The following is a 19,088-nucleotide window of genomic DNA, read 5'->3' on the forward strand; positions in this document are numbered from 1 at the left end:
CCATATTCATTGATCCTCAGTAGACCTTTGCACCTTGGCTCCATCAAATCATGATTCCCCACTGGTTCTCTCTAGCATTCTTCTCTCTTCATTACCCGGCAAACTACGACAAAGACCCACCACCAGTGTCAGTCACAAGGACACTCCCCCAGCCTTCTCTAGAACCTTCTCCACATTCCACTCTCCTGATTGGATGGCCCACATTCCTTAACTATTCCTTATCTCTAACAGTGTTTATCCCAAACATTGCTTCTACAGAAAGACCATTATGTGAAATACCTTACAACATTAGCAGTAAAGCCTTGACCACGGTGTTACTATTCAATCTAGTGTCTTCACCAAACTTGGATACACTACACTCAATCCTCTCTTCCAACTGGCTGGAACATTTGCAGTCCCATCAAGAAATCCTGTGGCACTCCATTCACCATTGACTGCCAACCAGAGAAAACACCCACTTATTTCAAATCTCTGCCTTTTATTGGCTAATCAAGCATTTTCCTGTCTACAAACACGAGGAAATCTGCAGATGCTGGAAATTCAAGCAACACACACAAAATGCTGGTGGAACGCAGCAGGCCAGGCAGCATCTATAGGAAGAAGCACTGTCGACGTTTCGGGCCGAGACCCTTTGTCAGGACTAACTGAAAGGAAGGATAGTAAGAGATTTGAAAGTAGGAGGGGAAGGGGGAAATGCGAAATGATAGGAGAAGACTGGAGGGGGTGGGGTGAAGCTAAGAGCTGGAAAGGTGATTGGCAAAAGGGATACAGAGCTGGAGAAGGGAAAGGATCATGGGACGGGAGGCCTTGGGAGAAAGAAAGGGGGAGGGGAGCACCAGAGGGAGATGGAGAACAGGCAGAGTGATGGGCAGAGAGAGAGAAAAAAAGGGGAGGAGGCAAAAAACTAATGCCCCTCCTCCCCTTCTTACCCCATCCCTGATTCAGCCAGTGTTCTAGATGAATTGTCAAATTTTGCTCACATGCCCAAAAGCAGGTAAGTCTTACTCTGAAATTAGGCAATGAACTTCTGTTTGTGAATGAATTGCCCATTTCCCCCCCTAACTGATACCACAAGAATTAAAGAGGTTCAAAGTACGTTTATTAATGAAATGTGTATACTATATAGAACCTTGAGAAACCCAATAGAACCCATTTTTAAAAAGAATACCGTCAAATACCCAATACAAGGGAAAAAACTGTACAAACAGTAAAAGTAAGCAAATAGCATTCTGAATTGGAGTTTACAAAAGTGAGTCCGCAGCCATAAAGCCAGTCACAACTGATCTAGGAGCCTGTTAGCTGCAGACCACAGCCTCAGTTCAATGCAGAGACGAGTAAACCTCATGGAGCAGTGAGATGGACATCCTTTGCCTCTGGCTTTGTCACCCTGTCCTTTTCAATATGGCCTGGTTCTTAAAGGTGGGTCTTTGCTCACTCTTGGACCTGGACCCTACTGTTTTGATACTGTCTTGGGCCCAGGACCCAACGCCACAATTCAGCCCATACCCGAAATTTCTAATTCAGCTAGTGCATAAATCGGTCAAACCGTGGCTTGTTCCTTGCTCTCAGGCCCCAGCCGTACCACCTGAATTCTGCCCTGCCTCAGTTCTGCCGCTTTGTATCACATCCAAGTCTGATCCAGCAGCCAAACATTGGCTTGTTCCCCACTTTCAGGCCTGAGTTCAGGCCCCACTGCCTCAATTCAACCCAAACATACAACTCCGCAATCATCCTGCATCTTTGAGACTTCAGTTTCCACTGCAAAAATGCCAGGTCATTCAGGTGGTTCAAAAGCTTGACTCCAAAAGGTAAGTTACACACTATTGTTTGCAGTAATTGCTTTCATGAAAAAGTGTGATTAATAAAGTAATTAAAAGTTGTGTCTGCTGCCGGAAAGTTGTCATTGTGGTTAACCAGTACCATCGTACACTGGAACTACTATCTCACTGTTAGTTAGGTAATTGCATTCAAAATGATAGCGCATGTTAGCCAGCACATCACAATAACTGACTGTACACAATATACTGAGGTGTGGTCAAGATGTGACCTTAATGGAGAGTCTGTTTTGTGTTTCCCAGGAACCTTTCTTGATGATATTTCTGCTAATAACAGATGTGTTCCTTTGAGTCACTGCCCATGTGCTCTAAATGGAAAAGTTTACACTTCTGGAGATTCTGTTAATTCATCGTGCAAAGCCTGGTAAGGAAAATAATTGATATGTCCTGCTAATCATATTCCTGTACCTGTACTGGTCTCTGCTGTTCCTTTGGATTCATCAGCTGCATGAAGATAGGGAGCCTGTTGCATGGACAACTGATAGCTCTCCATATTGTACTGCCCTGGCTTGTGAATACATTGACAGCTAGGATGCAACATCAATGGTTGACCCCAACCAATGGAAGGGTTCCAACTATTCTTGGATTAGTTTATTTGACTCTAGGAGGCAGAGTTTATGATGTTAATAGGATTAGAGGTTTCCCTTCAGTTGACTGGCACTTTTTCTGCTGTTGCCAGAATTAGCACTTCCTCTACAAGTTCCAGCCACTTACACTGCATCAAATGAGTAAGAACAGTTATACTCAAAAAAAAACTTACAGTTATGCTGCTGCTACTGTTGTAATATTGTTTAAACTTGGACTTAATATAATGCCATGAACTAAAACTCCCCATAACATTGTTCACGTATAATTACTGGAAGAGCAAAACCCATTACCTTGTTTGTTGTGCCTGTGTATCTTTGCATATATGATGTTTTTATTGTTCAAGTTTAATAGTCATTCAATCAAACAGAAATACCCCATGGATACAGCCAAACAAAATAGTGTTACTCTGGGGTCAAGGTGCAAAACACTGTACCAACAGTCACACACAGCACAAGGCACATACAAGATATCAGTAAATATACAGTCACTCAAAATACTATAGTCCAAATCCCTGAGTCCATAAATGTTGCAACAGTCTGCAGTTGAATGTAATACAGCTTGCTTTCCACCAAGCGAACACTAGAGAGCAACACCGATGGCAGTCTGGGTGTCGCATCACACTGCCTCTGGCACCAGCTGTCCTGGACACACTGTGGCTTGAGGCCGAGTGCATGCTGCTCCCCCTGCTGCCTGTCTCTCCAATTGCATTCCACATTTCCAAAGTCCAACAGTGTCTTGTGATCCTAAGAAAAGTAACTAAGGCAGTCACTCGTTAGGCTACACTCCACCTTCATGCACTGATGCCTCTCTGTAGCAAGCAGCATCATGGTAGCCCAAGTCCAGATACTTCAGTTTCTCTGCCGACAACCAACTCACTGATGGAATAGATCTCCAGTACTTAAAGTTCTAAATGTCCAGCAGGGACTTGCAATCATAGAAAATGTGTTTTAAAAAGATAATAACATTCCTGGTTGGCCCTGCAGAAGCCGTTGTATCCAAGCGTGGTGTCACTTTACTGGAAATATTTGAATGCTTTGTTCACTGATTCACATGGGACAAAACTGTCTGCCTCTGGAGAACACAAATATACACTATCCTGAAATTCATCTTCTTGGGGGCATTCCCAGTAAATACAAATAAACACAATATAAACAATGAAAGAACTGTACACAAAGACAAGCAGCCAATGATCAAAAGACAACAAATTGTGTAACTACAAAAACAAAAAATAACAATAGACAATAGATAGACAATAGACAATAGGTGCAGAAGTAGACCATTTGGCCTTTCGAGCCTGCACCGCCATTCTGAGATCATAGCTGATCATCTACTATCAATACCCGGTTCCTGCCTTGTCCCCATATCCCTTGATTCCCCTATCCATAAGATACCTATCTAGCTCCTTCTTGAAAGCATCCAGAGAATTGACCTCCACTGCCTTCTGAGGCAGTGCATTCCACACCCCCACAACTCTCTGGGAGAAGAAGTTTTTCCTTAGCTCTGTCCTAAATGACCTACCCCTTATTCTTAAACCATGCCCTCTGGTACTGGACTCTCCCAGTATCTGGAACATATTTCTGGCCTCTATCTTGTCCAATCCTTTAATAATCTTACATGTTGCAATCAGATCCCCTCTCAATCTCCATAATTCCAGCGTGTACAAGCCCAGTCTCTCTAACATCTCTGCGTAAGACAGTCCGGACATCCCAGGAATTAACCTTGTGAATCTACGCTGCACTTCCTCTACAGCCAGGATGTCCTTCCTTAACCCTGGAGACCAAAACTGTACACAATACTCCAGGTGTGGTCTCACCAGGGCCCTGTACAAATGCAAAAGGATTTCCTTGCTCTTGTACTCAATTCCCTTTGTAATAAAGGCCAACATTCCATTAGCCTTCTTCACTGCCTGCTGCATTTGCTCATTCACCTTCAGTGATTGATGAACAAGGACTCCTAGATCTCTTTGTATTTCTCCCTTACCTAACTCTACACCGTTCAGATAATAATCTGCCTTCCTGTTCTTACTCCCAAAGTGGATAACCTCACACTTATTCACATTAAACGTCATCTGCCAAGTATCTGCCCACTCACCCAGCCTATCCAAGTCACCCTGAATTCTCCTAACATCCTCATCACATGTCACACTGCCACCCAGCTTAGTATCATCAGCAAACTTGCTAATGTTATTCTCAATGCCTTCATCTAAATCGTTGATGTAAATCATAAACAGCTGTGGTCCCAATACCAAGCGCTATGGCACCCCACAAGTCACCACCTGCCATTCCGAGAAACACCCATTCACCGCTACCCTTTGCTTTCTATCTGCCAACCAGTTTTCTATCCATGTCAATATCTTCCCCCCAATGCCATGAGCTCTGATTTTATCCACCAATCTCCTATGTGGGACCCTATCAAATGCCTTCTGAAAATCGAGGTACACTACATCCACTGGATCTTCCTTGTCTAACTTCCTGGTTACATCCTCGAAAAACTCCAATAGATTAGTCAAGCATGATTTGCCCTTGGTAAATCCATGCTGGCTCGGCCCAATCCTATCACTGCTATCTAGATATGCCACTATTTCATCTTTAATAATGGACTCTAGCATCTTCCCCACTACTGATGTTGGGCTGACAGGACGATAGTTCTCTGTTTTCTCCCTCCCTCCTTTCTTAAAAAGTAGGATAACATTAGCCATTCTCCAATCCTCAGGAACTGATCCTGAATCTAAGGAACATTGGAAAATGATTACCAATGCATCTGCAATTTCCAGAGCCACCTCCTTTAGTACCCTAGGATGCAGACCATCTGGACCTGGGGATTTGTTAGCCTTCAGTCCCATCAGTCTACTCATCACCGTTTCCTTCCTAATGTCAATCTGTTTCATTTCCTCTGTTACCCTATGTCCTTGGCCCATCCATACATCTGGGAGATTGCTTGTGTCTTCCCTAGTGAAGACAGATCTAAAGTACATTAAATTTTTCTGCCATTTCTCTGTTTCCCATAACAATTTCACCCAATTCATTCTTCAAAGGCCCAACATTGTTCTTAACTATCTTCTTTCTCTTCACATACCTAAAAAAGCTTTTGCTATCTGTGGTGAACTACATATACCTGTCTGGACACGCCCCCCTGCTGACTGCTCCTGTGGCTCCTCCCACAGACCCTGGTATAAAGGCGATTGGAGGCACAGACCCTTCCTCAGTCTCCAGGATGTTGTGTGGTGGTCACTTGCTGCTTGTGCTTTCTTCCAGCCAATAAAAGCCTACCTTAACCCACGTCTCAGAGTTATTGATGGTGCATCACTATCCTCCTTTGTATTCCTGGCTAGCTTGCGTTCGTACCTCATTTTTTTCTCCCCGTATTGCCTTTTCAGTTAAGTTCTGTTGTTCCTTAAAAATTTCCCAATCATCTGTCTTCCCACTCACCTTAGGTCTGTCATACTTTTTTTTAATGCTATGCAATCTCTGACTTCCTTTATCAACCACTGTGGCCCCTTTCCCCCCTTTGAATCCTTCCTTCTCCGGGGGATGAACTGATTTTGCACCTTGTGTATTATTCCCAAGAATACCTGCCATTGCTGTTCCACTGTCTTTTCTGCCAGGATATCCGTCCAGTTAACTTTGACCAGCTCCTCCCTTGTGGCTCCATAGTCTCCTTTGTTCAACTGCCACACTGACACCTCCGATCTGCCCTTATCCTTCTCAAATTGCAGATAAAAACTAATCATATTATGGTCACTACCTCCTAACGGCTCCTTTACTTCAAGATTGCTTATCAAATCCTGTTCATTACACAACAGTAAATCCAGAATAGCCTTGTCCCTGGTCAGCTCTCGTACAAGCTGTTCCAAGAATGCATCCCGTAGGCACTCTACAAACTCCCTATCCTGGGGTCCAGCACCAACCTGATTCTCCCAGTTCACCTGCATGTTGAAATCCCCCAATAACTACTGCGACATTACCTTTGACATAACAATAAATAAATAAATAAATAAAGTGAACTCTGAGTCTCTAAAGGTTGTGGAATCAGTTCAGTGTTTTTTTTACAAAGTCTTTTACAAAACCTTTGAAGATGTTACTCAGAATCTTTTTAAGAAATACAATAAAATATTTACCTTTTACTTATTTACCAGTTATTCTTTTTTTCTCTCTGATTTATGTCTGCTCCTCTATTTCCTGCTGGTGCTTGAGGGCTTGTAATATAACCCCAGAAATGTAATCACCTTATTTCTTATTTTGAAGCTCTACCTATATGGCTTCATTTGAAGTGCCTTCTAAGATCCTTCCAAACTATTGCAATGATGGTATCCCCAATCAGTAATGAAGTGACCCCTCCTCTTTTACCTGCTATCTCCATCAAACCTGTATGTTTTGTACCTTGGAATGTTCAGTCCTACCCTCCTTTCAACCACGTCTTAGTGATTGTAATTTTATCATACTCCCAATGTGTGTGAGGCCGGTTCACTGTGCTTGGTGTCAGATGTGGAAGGTCCAGGAGATCCCCTGCCTCCCAGATGGCCACATCTGTGCTAGGTGTGTCGAGCTGCAGCTCCTTAGCATTAGGGAACTGGAGATGCAGCTTGATTACCTTCATCTGGTCAGGGAGAGTGAGGAGGTGATAGAGAGGAGCTATAGGCAGGTAGTCACTCTGGAGCCTGAGGAGACAGATAACAGTGAGGAGAGGGAAGGGCAAGAAGCAGTTGCTAGAGAATACCCCAGTGGCTGTCCCCCTTAACAATGTAAACCTGTTTGAGTACTGCTGGGGGCAGGGGGGGGGGGGGGAATCGGCCTACCTGGGGGAATCAACAGTTCTTGTGCTTCTGGCACAGAGTCTGGCCCTGTGGCTCAGAAGGGTAGGGAAAAGAAGAGGAAGACAGCAGCGATAGGGGACTCTATAGTTAGGGGGTCAGACAGGCGATTCTGTGGACGCAAGAAAGAAATGCGGATGGTAGTTTGCCTCCCAGGTGCCAGGGCCTGGGATGTTTTTGATCATGTCCACGATGTCTTAAAGTGGGAAGGAGAACAGCCAGAGGTCGTTTTATTGATACCAACGACATTGGTAGGAAAAGGGAGGAGGTCCTGAAAGCAGACTACAGGGAGTTGGGAAGGAAGTTGAGAAGCAGGACCTCAAAGATAGTAATCTCGGAATTACTGCCCGTGCCATGTGACAATGAGTATAGGAATAGAATGAGGTGGAGGATAAATGTGTGGCTGAGGGATTGGAGCAGGGGGCAGGGATTCAGATTTCTGGATCATTGGGACCTCCCCTGGGGCAAGAGTGACCTGTACAAAAAGGATGGGATGTACTTGAATCCCAGGGGACCAATATCTGGTGGGAAGGTTTGCAAACACCATTGCAGAGAGCTTAAACGAGAATTGCTGGGGGTTGGGAACCGAACTGAAGTGACGGAAGAAAGGGAGGTTGGCTCACAATTAGAGAAAGCTTGGAGATAGTGCGAAAAGGAGGATAGGCAGGTGATAGATAAGGGATGCACTCAGACCGATGGTTTGAGATGTGTCTATTTTAATGCAAGGAGTATTATGAATAAAGCGGATGATCTTAGAGCGTGGATCAGCACTTGGAGCTATGATGTTGTGGCCATTACAGAGACTTGGATGGTGCAGGGGCAGGAATGGTTACTTCAAGTGCCAGGCTTTAGATGTTTCAGAAAGGACAGGGAAGGAGGCAATAGAGGTGGAGGCACAGCACTTTTGATCAGAGATAGTGTAACAGCTGCAGAAAAGGAGGAAGCCATGGAGGGGTTGTCTACAAAGTCTCTGTGGGTGGAACTTAGGAATAGGAAGGGGTCAATAAATTCTACTGGGTGTTTTTATAGACCACCCAATAGTAACAGGGACAGTGAGCAGATAGGGAGACAGATTCTGGAAAGGAGTAATAATAACAGGGTTGTTGTGGTGGGAGATTTTAATTTCCCAAACACTGACTGGCATCTCTCTAGAGTGAGGGGTCTAGATGGGGTGGAGTTTGTTAGATAGGTTTATGGGGTGTCTAGTGAGCGTAGCACCTCTGGTGGGGGGGGGCTACCATGCCCTTTTTCAGGGCAGCTTGTCCATCTTTGGTCCCCACCCGGCGCTCAGCTCTCACCTGCAGCTCCAAGTAGCTGTAACACGCGCAGCGGCCACACCCCGGTAAACCGTCTCAGCAGACTGGCCAAACCAGGTGAGGGTAGCCGACGGGTCTTCGACCCTCGGTGAGGTAGGCGATCTGCCTGTCCCAGCATGTGAAGTCTGGCCCTGGTGGATTGAGTGGAGGAGACCGATTAATGGTCCAACGGTCGAGAAGGCAGGCCAGCAGGCGTTTGTGGAGTGCTAAGAGCACGACAAGGCACTTAGACGTCCTGGTCATCCACTGCAAGAGGTGGTGATCTCTTCAAACTCACCCGGCTGAAGGCAAAGGCAAACCACTGCTGTAACCTGCCGAGTACATGATTTCCCAACATGTCAGAGCGGCGTGGAGGGAAATCGTCTGCCAACTGGAAATTCCAGATGTGAACTAATGACGGAGTTTTTTAGGTGTGTTCAGGAAGGTTTCCTGTTACAATATTTAGATAAGCCTACAAGAGGAGAGGCTGTACTTGATCTGGTATCGGGAAATGAACCTGGTTAGGTGTCAGGTCTCTCAGTGGGAGAGCATTTTGGAGATAGTGATCACAGTTCTATCTCCTTTACCATAGCATTGGAGAGGGATAGGGAAACATTTAATTGGAGTAAGGGAAATATGAGGCTATCAGGCCGGAACTTGAATGCATAAATTAGAAAGAGACGTTCTCAGGGAAACATATGGAAGAAATGTGGCAAATGTTCAGGGAATATCTGCGTGGGGTTCTGTGCAGATACTTTCTAATGAGAAAGGGAAAGAGAAATGGTAGGGTACAGGAACTGTAGTGTACAAAGGCTGTTAGTCTAGTCAAGAAAAGAAGAGTTTACGTAAGGATCAAAATCCTAGGTAATGATAGAGATTTAGAAGATTATAAGGCTAGCAGGAAGGAGCTTAAGAATGAAATTAGGAGAGCCAGAAGAGGCCATGAGAAGCTCTTGGTGGACAGGATGAAGGAAAACCCCAAGGCATTCTACAAGTATGTGAAGAGCAAGAGGATAAGACTTGCGAGAATAGGAGAATAGTTGAAAAGTGTGTATGGAACCAGAGGAGATGGCAGAGGTACTTAATGAATACTTTGCTTCAATATTCACTATGGAAAAGGATCTTGGCGATTGTAGGGGTGACGCAGCGGACTGAAAATCTTGAGCATGTAGATTTTAAAGAAGAGAATGTGCTGGAGCTTTTGGAAAGCATCAAGTTGGATAAGTCACCAGGACTGGATGGGATGTACCCCAGGCTACTGTGGGAAGCGAGAAAGGAGATTGCTGAGCCTCTGGCAATGATCTTTGCATCATCAATGAGGACAGGAGAGGTTCCGGAGGATTGGAAGGTTGCGGCTGTTGTTCCCGCATTCAAGAAAGGGAGTAAGGATAGTCTAGGATATTATAGACCAGTGTGTCTTACTTCAATGGTTGGTAAATTGATGGAGAAGATCCTGAGAGGTAGGATTTACGAACATTTGGAGAGGTATTATATGATTAGGAATATTCAGCATGACTTTGTCAAAGGCAGATTGAATTTTCTGAGAATGTGACTAAACACATTGATGAAGGTAGAGCAGTAGATGTAGTGTATATGGATTTCAGCAAGGCATTTGATAAGGTACCCCTTGCAAGGCTTATTGAGAAAGTAAGGAGGCATGGGATCCAAGGGGACATTGCTTTGTGGATCCAGAACTGACTTGCCCACAGAAGGCAAAGAGTGGTTGTAGATGGGTCATATTCTGCATGGAGGTCGGTCACCAGTGGAGTGCCTCAGGGATCTGTTCTGGGACCCCTACTCTTTGTGAATTTTATAAATGACCTGGATGAGGAAGTGGAGGGATGGGTTAGTAAATTTGCTGATGACACAAAGGTTGGGGACGTTGTGGATAGTATGGAGGCTGTCAGAGGTTAGAATGGGACATTGATAACATGCAAAACTGGGCTGAGAAGTGGCAGGTGGAGTTCAACCCAGACAAGTGTGAGGTGGTTCATTTTGGTAGGTCAAATATGATGGCAGAATATAGTATTAATGGCAAGATTCTTGGCAGTGTGGAAAATCAAAGGGATCTTGGGGTCTGAGTTCATAGGACACTCAAAGCTGTTACGCAAGTTGACTCTGTGGTTAAGAAGGCATACGGTGCATTGGCCTTCATCAATCGTGGGATTGTGATTCAGAGCGGAGAGGTAATGTTGCAGCTATATAGGACCCTGGTCAGACCCCACTTGGAGTACTGTGCTCAATTCTGGTTGCCTCACTACAGGAAGGATGTGGAAACTGTCGAAAGGGTGCAGAGATTTACAAGGTTGTTGTCCGGATTGGGGAGCATGCCTTATGAGAATAGGTTGAGTGAACTCGGTCTTTTCTCCTTGGAGTGACAGAGGATGAGAGGTGACCTGATAGAGGTGTACAAGATAATGAGAGGCATTGATCATGTGGATAGTGGATAGTCAGTGGCTTTTTCCCAGGGCTGAAATGGCTAGCATGAGAGGGCGCAGTTTTAAGTTGCTTGGAAGTAGGTACAGAGGAGATGTCTGGGTAAGCTTTTTTATGCAGAGTAGTGAGTGCTTTGGTGGTGGAGGCGGAAATGGTAGGGTCTTTTAAGAGGCTCCTGGATGGATATATGGACCTTAGAAAAAGAGAGGGCTATGGGTAACCCTAGGTAGTTCTAAGGTAAGGACATGTTCGGCACAGGTTTGTGGGCCGAAGGCCTGAGTTGTGCTGTAAGTTTTCTATGTTTCTATTACATGATAATTTATGGAATTTCATCATGCATCCTCTCATATCTTTGTCAACTCATATCTGCTCTGCCTACTGCTCTAGCTTTTTCATATAGATTGAACGCTCTGCACGCGAATGTTCCCAATGATCTAAAATCTTAATCGTACTCTTTCTTTCTTGACACACATTCATCTGACCTATCCTCGAGTGTCTTGTTTACTGATTCACATGAGACAACATGCTTCAATGACAACCAGCTTGCAAGAATTTAACTGTAAAAGTTGTTATTGGCTCAGGATAAATATAATAATAAGTTAACAATCAGGCACCCATTTTTACACTCATTGCTCATAACCCATTTCATTCTCTTCCCATCCACCATTAACTCCCTCTACCATCTTGATGCACTGTGTAATGATTTGATCTACTAACAGCGTAAGACTAGCTTTTTAACTGTACCTCGGCACATATGACAGTAATAAACCAATTCCAATAGCAATTTCCCCTTGATTCTTCACTGACCTCATACTAGGTCTACAGTGCTAAGAAACCTACCAGGCAACACATGTTTAGGATTTGGGAGGAGTCAGAATCAGATTTATTATTTTATTATGGGCATGAAATTTGACGTGCTGTATGATGTGAATTTTGTGAAAATGGAGCATCCACGCAGTGACTGAGTGCAGATGCAAACTCTACACAGACAGCACTAGTTCTCTGGAGTGAAGGGAATAAGTCTTCTAGCTGAGCCACTGTACCAGCCCATGATTATTTGAACATGAACAAAAAGCACAGGCAGCTGGACCACTGGCTGAAAATTCTGGACCAGCTATTTCACCCTTTTGTCTTCCAACACTGTAAATTTATTTAAAGAAGATGCAACCAGGCTCTTCTCTTTGAACTAGACACAGCAGGCTGCTGATTGTTTTGTGTAGATTGTATTGTGTAGTTGATCTGACCTCAGTAATTAGTATTTCAGAAGATACTTGGAGTGTAAATCCTCTATCAGCCAATCTACACTGGGAGTCAGGCTAAAATAGAGAGCAATACTGTAGAATTAATCACTGCCAAAAATATCACTACTAAGTGAATAACGAAACTGCCTTTACTATTATCTGTCCAGCAAATGCAGTATGGGAAAATGGAACTGTATTGATCTGCCGTGTCCAGGACGGTGTTCTATTGAAGGAGGTTCATTTGTAACCACATTTGATTCCAGACAGTACAGATACCATGGAGTCTGCACCTACCTCCTTGTCAAAGTAAGATTTCACTTCTTCATACTGAATGTTGAGGAATTAAAATGAAACAAGAAGAATTGGAAGCAATTGTCTCATTGGTTGAGAAAAGCAGTTATTCGATTTCAGATACACAATCCTTATATCTCAGTGGATTCCAAAGAGTTGATTTTTTTCATTATCCGCTTCCTCTAAAGTATTAACTGACAGAACATTAATTTAACATACCTCTACCCAGATGTATTATCCTTACTGGAATAATTACGGAGTCATAGAGACATCCAGCATGGGGAGAGGTCATTTGTCACATTATGTTCTAGTTACTGGAATTTGGCCTGTAACCTTGGTTATTCACATGCTTATCCAGTTGTATTGAGAGAGCCTCTGCCTTCATAACTTCCAGATTGTAACCACCTTCTGAATGGGAAAAATGCTCCCTCCAATCCTCTCTGAACAGTTTATTCCCCACCTTTAGACCTTTGCCTTCTTGTCTTAACACTTCCGCCATTCTTTCCTACAATATACCTACACCAATTTCTGTCACTTATAATTCTCTATCCCTCCATCAGGTTCCATCCTAAGTGTCCCTGCTCAAAGAAAATAAAGCCAGCCCTATAACCTGACAATGACCCTGGCATGATGGGGGAGACACTCTCTTCACATCTCGAGTGACAGAGACACAGAGTTGTACAGCATAGAATGGGCCCTTTAAGCAGACCAGCCTTTTGGCTTATCCACAAAAATCTCATTTGCCTGCAGTCGGTCCATATGCCATGCCTACATGAAACAGAGTGATTCCAACACCCTCTGGCATGACATCCCATGTATTAATCACTCTCTGTGTATGTGAGTGATGATAAACCTGATTCTGAAGGTAGGAAGGGGGCAGGGAGAGGGGAATCATAGTTGGGAAAGGGGGAAGGGAGAGAGGAGAAACAGGAAGCACTAGCGAGATAGTCCATAATGATCAATAAACCAATTGTTTGGAATTAAATGACCTGGCCTGGTGTCTGCACCCGTGCCACCCCCTGCCCCTGGTGTTCCTTCTCTGCCATCTGTTCCATGCCCATCTGGTGGCACTGTCTTATAGTCTTATGGTCCACTCTCACCATTCCCAACACCCTTTGCACCCACCAGATTTACAAACTCGCTATCTGCTCCACATTGACGAATACAGTACTGGGGAAGAGTCTTCGGCACAGTAGCTAGTGTATGTGCCTAAGACTTTTGCACAGTACTATGCATCTGTAATTACCTTTTAACAAATTAAAGAACAAAGGTGGGGTAAGTTTTAGGGAAATGTATGGGACAGGTAGTGGTGGGCGCCTGGGACACGCTGCCAAGGGTGATGGCCAGAATGTACTTGCCAAAGTGCAGGAACACAGCTACAGTGTGATTCCACCATTAGGCACATCTTGTCCTCCGCAGTCCTTTCTGCTTTTCCACAGGGACTATCCTCTCCATGACTTCCTGGTCCATTCATCCCTCTTCAGGCCCTTTCCTCAACACTTATCATGTGTTGTAACACCTGTCCCTATACCTCTTCCCTCTCCAGCATCCAGAGCTCCAGACTGCCCTTCCAGGTGAGGCAGCCTTTCACATGCAAATCTCCGGACCTTGCTTATTGCATCCAGTAATCCTGATGTGGTCTCCTCCACATTGGTGAGGTCAAATTGGATGACTGTTTTACCAAGCACCTGTGCTCTGTCCACAATGGCTGCCCAGAGCTCTCTGTTTCCAGCCAGTTTAATTGTCTTTTTTATTCCACACCGGATGTCTGTCTTCAGCCTCTTCCACTTCCAAGTTGAGGCTATATGCAAACCAGAGGAGCAACACTCTATATTCTGCCTTTTTCATAAATCACCTCCCAGGTTCTCCCGCTCTCCTCTCACTCATCTGCCAATCAGCCCTCTTATCGATCCACCCATAACCCACCTGCTCTTCTCCAGTCCACCAATAAAATCCTTAATCTAACCTGGTCAGGATATCTGGTGGTGTGTTTTATCCTCCTAATTTCCTTCTCAAGAGCTCTCTTCCACCTTCTATATTCCTCAAGGGATTTGCTTGATGGTAGTTGCCTGTACCTGTCCTAGGTTTCATTTTCTTTACTGGTCCAACTTCTAAAAATCTTTTGCATCTAAGGTAACATAGAAACATAGAAAACCTACAGCACAATACAGGCCCTTCGGCCCACAAAGTTGTGCCAAATATTTCCCTACCTTAGAAATTAATAGGCTTACCCATAGCCCTCTATTCTTCTAAGCTCCATGTACCTATCCAGGAATCTCTTAAAAGACCCTATCATATCTGCCTCCACCACCGTTGCTGGCAGCCCATTCCACGCACTCATCACTCTCTGAGTAAAAAACTTACCCCTGACATCTCCGCTGTACCTACACCCGAGCACCTTAAACCTGTGCCCTCTTGTGGCAACCATTTCAGCCCTGGGAAAAAGCCTCTGACTATCCACACGACCAATGCCTCTCATCAAGGTTCTTTAATTTTGCCATATTTTCCTTGCACTCTTACTGAAACATGTTGTCCCTGAATTCATACTAACTCTTACATTTACCACTCTTGAATCTAGAGGAACTGTTCTGTCACCTGTAACATTTTGTAAAGTGACAGCCAAAATACATTCATTGTTTCCATGTCCATTTCCTTCACTATTCAGCTTGCATTCCCATTTCTCTTGTACTGTGATGAAGAGGATGATTTCAACCCAGCAGTTCCCAAAGCAATCCATTTCCCCAAACCCACAGCAATCCATTTCCCCAACTCCCAGAGCAATCCATTTCCCAACTCCCACTGCAATCCATTTCCCCAATCTCAGAAAAATCCATTTCCCAACTCCCAGAGCAATCCAGTTCCCCACTCCCAGAGCAATCTATTTCCCCACTATTTTTTTCTTGAAATCCTCACTCCACAAATTTCTATCAACTCTTCCCTCCCCCAGATTCTACCACCCACTTCCCTGTCACAGTCCAGTCCATGGACTGCGGCTATGCTCATCCCGGAACTGCCGTGAATTGTGGACTCTAGTTGCTTTGGTGCCTGTGGCTGCTTAGCAAATTCAGTTGTTTTCATGTCCAGCTGAGTTGCCGGCTGTTTTGCCACTGCTCTGAGTAAGGTACGAATTCTGTCATTTTCGTGGCCAGCTGAGACTTGCTGGCCGTTTGCTGCCACTTCGAGCACAGATACGTATGGACTGTCGTTGTGTGATTTTGTCTCCTCGTTGTCCAAGTCCTTTCCAACTGAGTAGGTCTGGCCATTTGCTGCTACTCTAAGTTGCATATTCTGTCTCCTTGTTGTCCAAGTCTTTTCAGCTGAGTAGGTCAGGCCATATGCTGCTACTCCAAGTTGGGTATTCTGTCTTTTCGTGGTCCAAGTCCAGTCCAAGTTCAAGCTCGTGGTCCGAGTTCTGAGTCCACATCAAGATCCAGGTTCCGAGTCCAAGCTGAGGTCCAGTGTCTGAGTCCAAGCCAAGTCCGAGTCCGGGTTCCTTGTCCAAGTCGAGTCTGAGTCCGGGTTCTACGTCCAAGGCAAGTTCAAGTCCAGGTTCCAAGTCCAAATCCTAGTCCAGGTTTTACCGGTTTGTTATCCAATGTTTACGTCCATGTTGGCATTTTGTCCTTGCTCCCTGGCCTCCCTAGGGGATTCTTATTGAATGTTTGAAAGCCGAGATGGAATGGATGTGGAGAGGATGCTTCACAGAGGGCACAAACTCAGAATAGAGGAATATCCATTTAGAATGGAGATGAGTAGGAAATTTAGCCAAAGAGTGGTAAATATGTGGAATGCGTTGCCACAGGCAGCCATGGAGGCTAGGTCAATGGGTGCATTTAGTACAGAGGATCATAGGTCTTAATTATTGTGAAAGGTTATGGGGATAAGGCAGGAGAATGGGGTTGAGAGGGAAAATGGATCAACCATAATGAAATGGCAAAGATGGGCCAAGTTGCCTGCTTCTACTTCTATCTCTTATGGTCTAAAGGGAAAATCTCAGGTTTACCAAATAAGCCTTGTGACATTTGGCACATAGGACATATGGATCAATGACTTATTAAGGGAGTGACAGCTAGAGACTTGGGAAGTAGCAATAGTTTTTGTTGGAACAAATGTAGGTTTATGGAAAGCAAACCATGTTTCCCTCATGTAGGAATTTTTTGAGTCTGCTTCCAGCAGAGTACTTAAGGGTGAACCTGTTAATGGAGTGCCAGACATAACAATACAGTTTAAAATGACGCTCTGAGCCCCAGATGTAACCTGCTGAATGCATCTGCCAGACTAGCTCTTTGGACTGTTCTTCTTTGGCTGCAGAGTGCTGAACTTAATCAGTGCCCTAAATAGGAATGTGGAAAAGCTGAAGGAGTCAAAAGGAGCAAAAGATAGAGTGATGGTGTTTCTGCAGACATGCGCTAAACAAAAATTGAAACTTGTGTGTAGAGGTCAACACTATATACTTGATCTAGAAGCACATGGAATACTAATAAGTATGACACTTCTCCTGATATAGTTGAAGCCGTGTTGGGACCAACATCAAAGAGGATGTGGGACCATCTGCAATGGAGATGTTAAGGAGAATAACATATGATCTTAAACATTCACACCATGCCGATCTGGAACTAGTGGATCAGCCACTTGGTGCACACACCATCTCTGTTGACCTCTGCAGAAATTGTAATAGTCACAGAGTCATAGAAAAGTACCACACAGAAATACACCCTTCAGCCCGTCTAGACCATGCCAAAACCATTTACTGCCTATTCTCATCAACCTGCACCGAGACCATAGCCCTTCATACCCCTACCATCCAAGTACCTATCCAAACTTCACGTAAGCATTGAAATGTGCTGGCAGGTCTTTCCACACACACATGACCCTCTGAGTAAAGATGTTCCCCTTAAACTTTTCATCTTTCACCCTTAACCTCTGACTGTAGTCCCCCAAACAAGCGAAAAATGCCTACTTGCATTTACCCTAACTATACCTTTATCAAATCTCCCCTCAATCTTCTACGTTTTAAGGAATAAAGCTAACCTATTCAATCTTTCCTTATAACCCACATCTTCCAGACCCAGTGTAATGATATGTTTGTCAGACAGCTGATATCTCTGCTCTCCTGAACTGATATTAACCATACAGATTAATCTGGAATTACATAGAGACTGACCTGGGGAAGGACAGCAGATTTTCTTCACTGAAGGACATTTGTCAACCAGGTGTTTTTTTAATATATTTTCAGGAATTTTTATTGCTGGGTGATCTTTTAAATTACTCGGATTCAAATTTGCCATGTTGCCATTGTGGCATTCAAGCTCATATTTCTGAACCCAATCTATTTCACTACTTTAACCATTATATAAAATAATTTTAATTGTCTTTCTGTTTTTCAGAGTATTAAGATGCCTGATAATGGCACAATTGAAGTCGTTTTTGCAAAACCTGGTGTTAGATATTCAGAAACACAGTTAACAGGTGTAATCTATGCCACAAATCAGGTAAGGGGGCAACACTGGGTTTTATAGTAACATTCCATTTACAACAGAGTATATTATGAGTAAATAAGCTTTTATTTTACGATGTGATGAAAGACATGAAAAGGAAGTGACCTTTGTGCATCATTCCAGCTGCTGATGAGCTGGCTCTTTCTGAGAGGTTTACGTTGGCCACAAAATCCTTAAAGATAGTTTTATTTGTCATACATACATCAAAATGTCGAAGCGTACAGTGAAATGCATCTTTTGCACCAATAACCAACAATTCTGAGGGTGTGCTGGGTCAGCCCAAAAGTGTCACCACATTTTCTGGTGCCCAAGTGTAACACTGTCCATTAAAGCAGTTTGCCCAGTGTATCATATCACTGTGGATGCATTGACATCTGCATTGTCATGAGTTTTCAAATACTATGAAGTGTGGAATCTTGATGTGGGGGATTCACGCAACAGGAGATAAAGTCAGATTTTCCTCCCTGAAGAACATTGGTAAATCAGTTTTACTGGCAACATCTTTCATTTGGTTTCTGCTGATTTTTTGGTGCTTGTCACTCAGCAGGATTGTACGTTCCTCGTTCTTGCTCCTTAGATGGATTAGATGCCCACATATCTCCACACAATGATATTCATTTGTCTAGATGTCGGTATCCAGTCGTAAAGTACACTTATCTTCACAATCACAACTTCTACAGTTACATTATTTTAAAATAGTGAGATAGGTTCCTTCCACTCAAATCCAACTCTAAGTACTGAGATGAATATTAATCCAATATGGATTACTGACCTTGTTTACACTCTTCTCTTTGTGTTTTGTCTTTTCCATTATCCCTTTGACACAACATGCTTTGTTTTTATCAAAATCATAACATCAAATTCCTTTCACAAGTCTTTCTATCCTTAACTATAAATCCTTGCATGAACTGTACCTAATGAATGCCTTGATCAATATGCTGAATTAGATCGTATTTGCAGAGATTGGTAAGAGGGATTGGTATGAGGGATTGGTAAAAGAGATTGGTAAAAGGGCCTGGTATGAGGGATTGGTATGAGGGCCTGCTATGAGGGATTGGTAAGAGGGCCTGGTATGAGGGATTGGTAGAAAGGAT

At 43.9% G+C, this 19,088-nt stretch overlaps 1 protein-coding gene across 1 annotated transcript in view; it reads left to right on the forward strand.

Moving 5' to 3' along the window:
* The first annotated feature begins 2,126 nt into the window (after positions 1-2,126).
* LOC140728752 (mucin-6-like) overlaps positions 2,127-19,088 on the forward strand; it is a 33,787-nt gene continuing 16,825 nt past the window's right edge. The window contains exons 1-2 of the mRNA XM_073047699.1: positions 2,127-2,199; positions 17,884-17,988. Of these exons, the coding sequence (XP_072903800.1) occupies positions 17,893-17,988 (96 nt within the window). The 5' untranslated portion in view covers positions 2,127-2,199; positions 17,884-17,892. The remainder of the gene's footprint in view (positions 2,200-17,883; positions 17,989-19,088) is intronic.

Source organism: Hemitrygon akajei, chromosome 6, assembly GCF_048418815.1.
Source record: "Hemitrygon akajei chromosome 6, sHemAka1.3, whole genome shotgun sequence".
NCBI lineage: Eukaryota > Metazoa > Chordata > Chondrichthyes > Myliobatiformes > Dasyatidae > Hemitrygon > Hemitrygon akajei.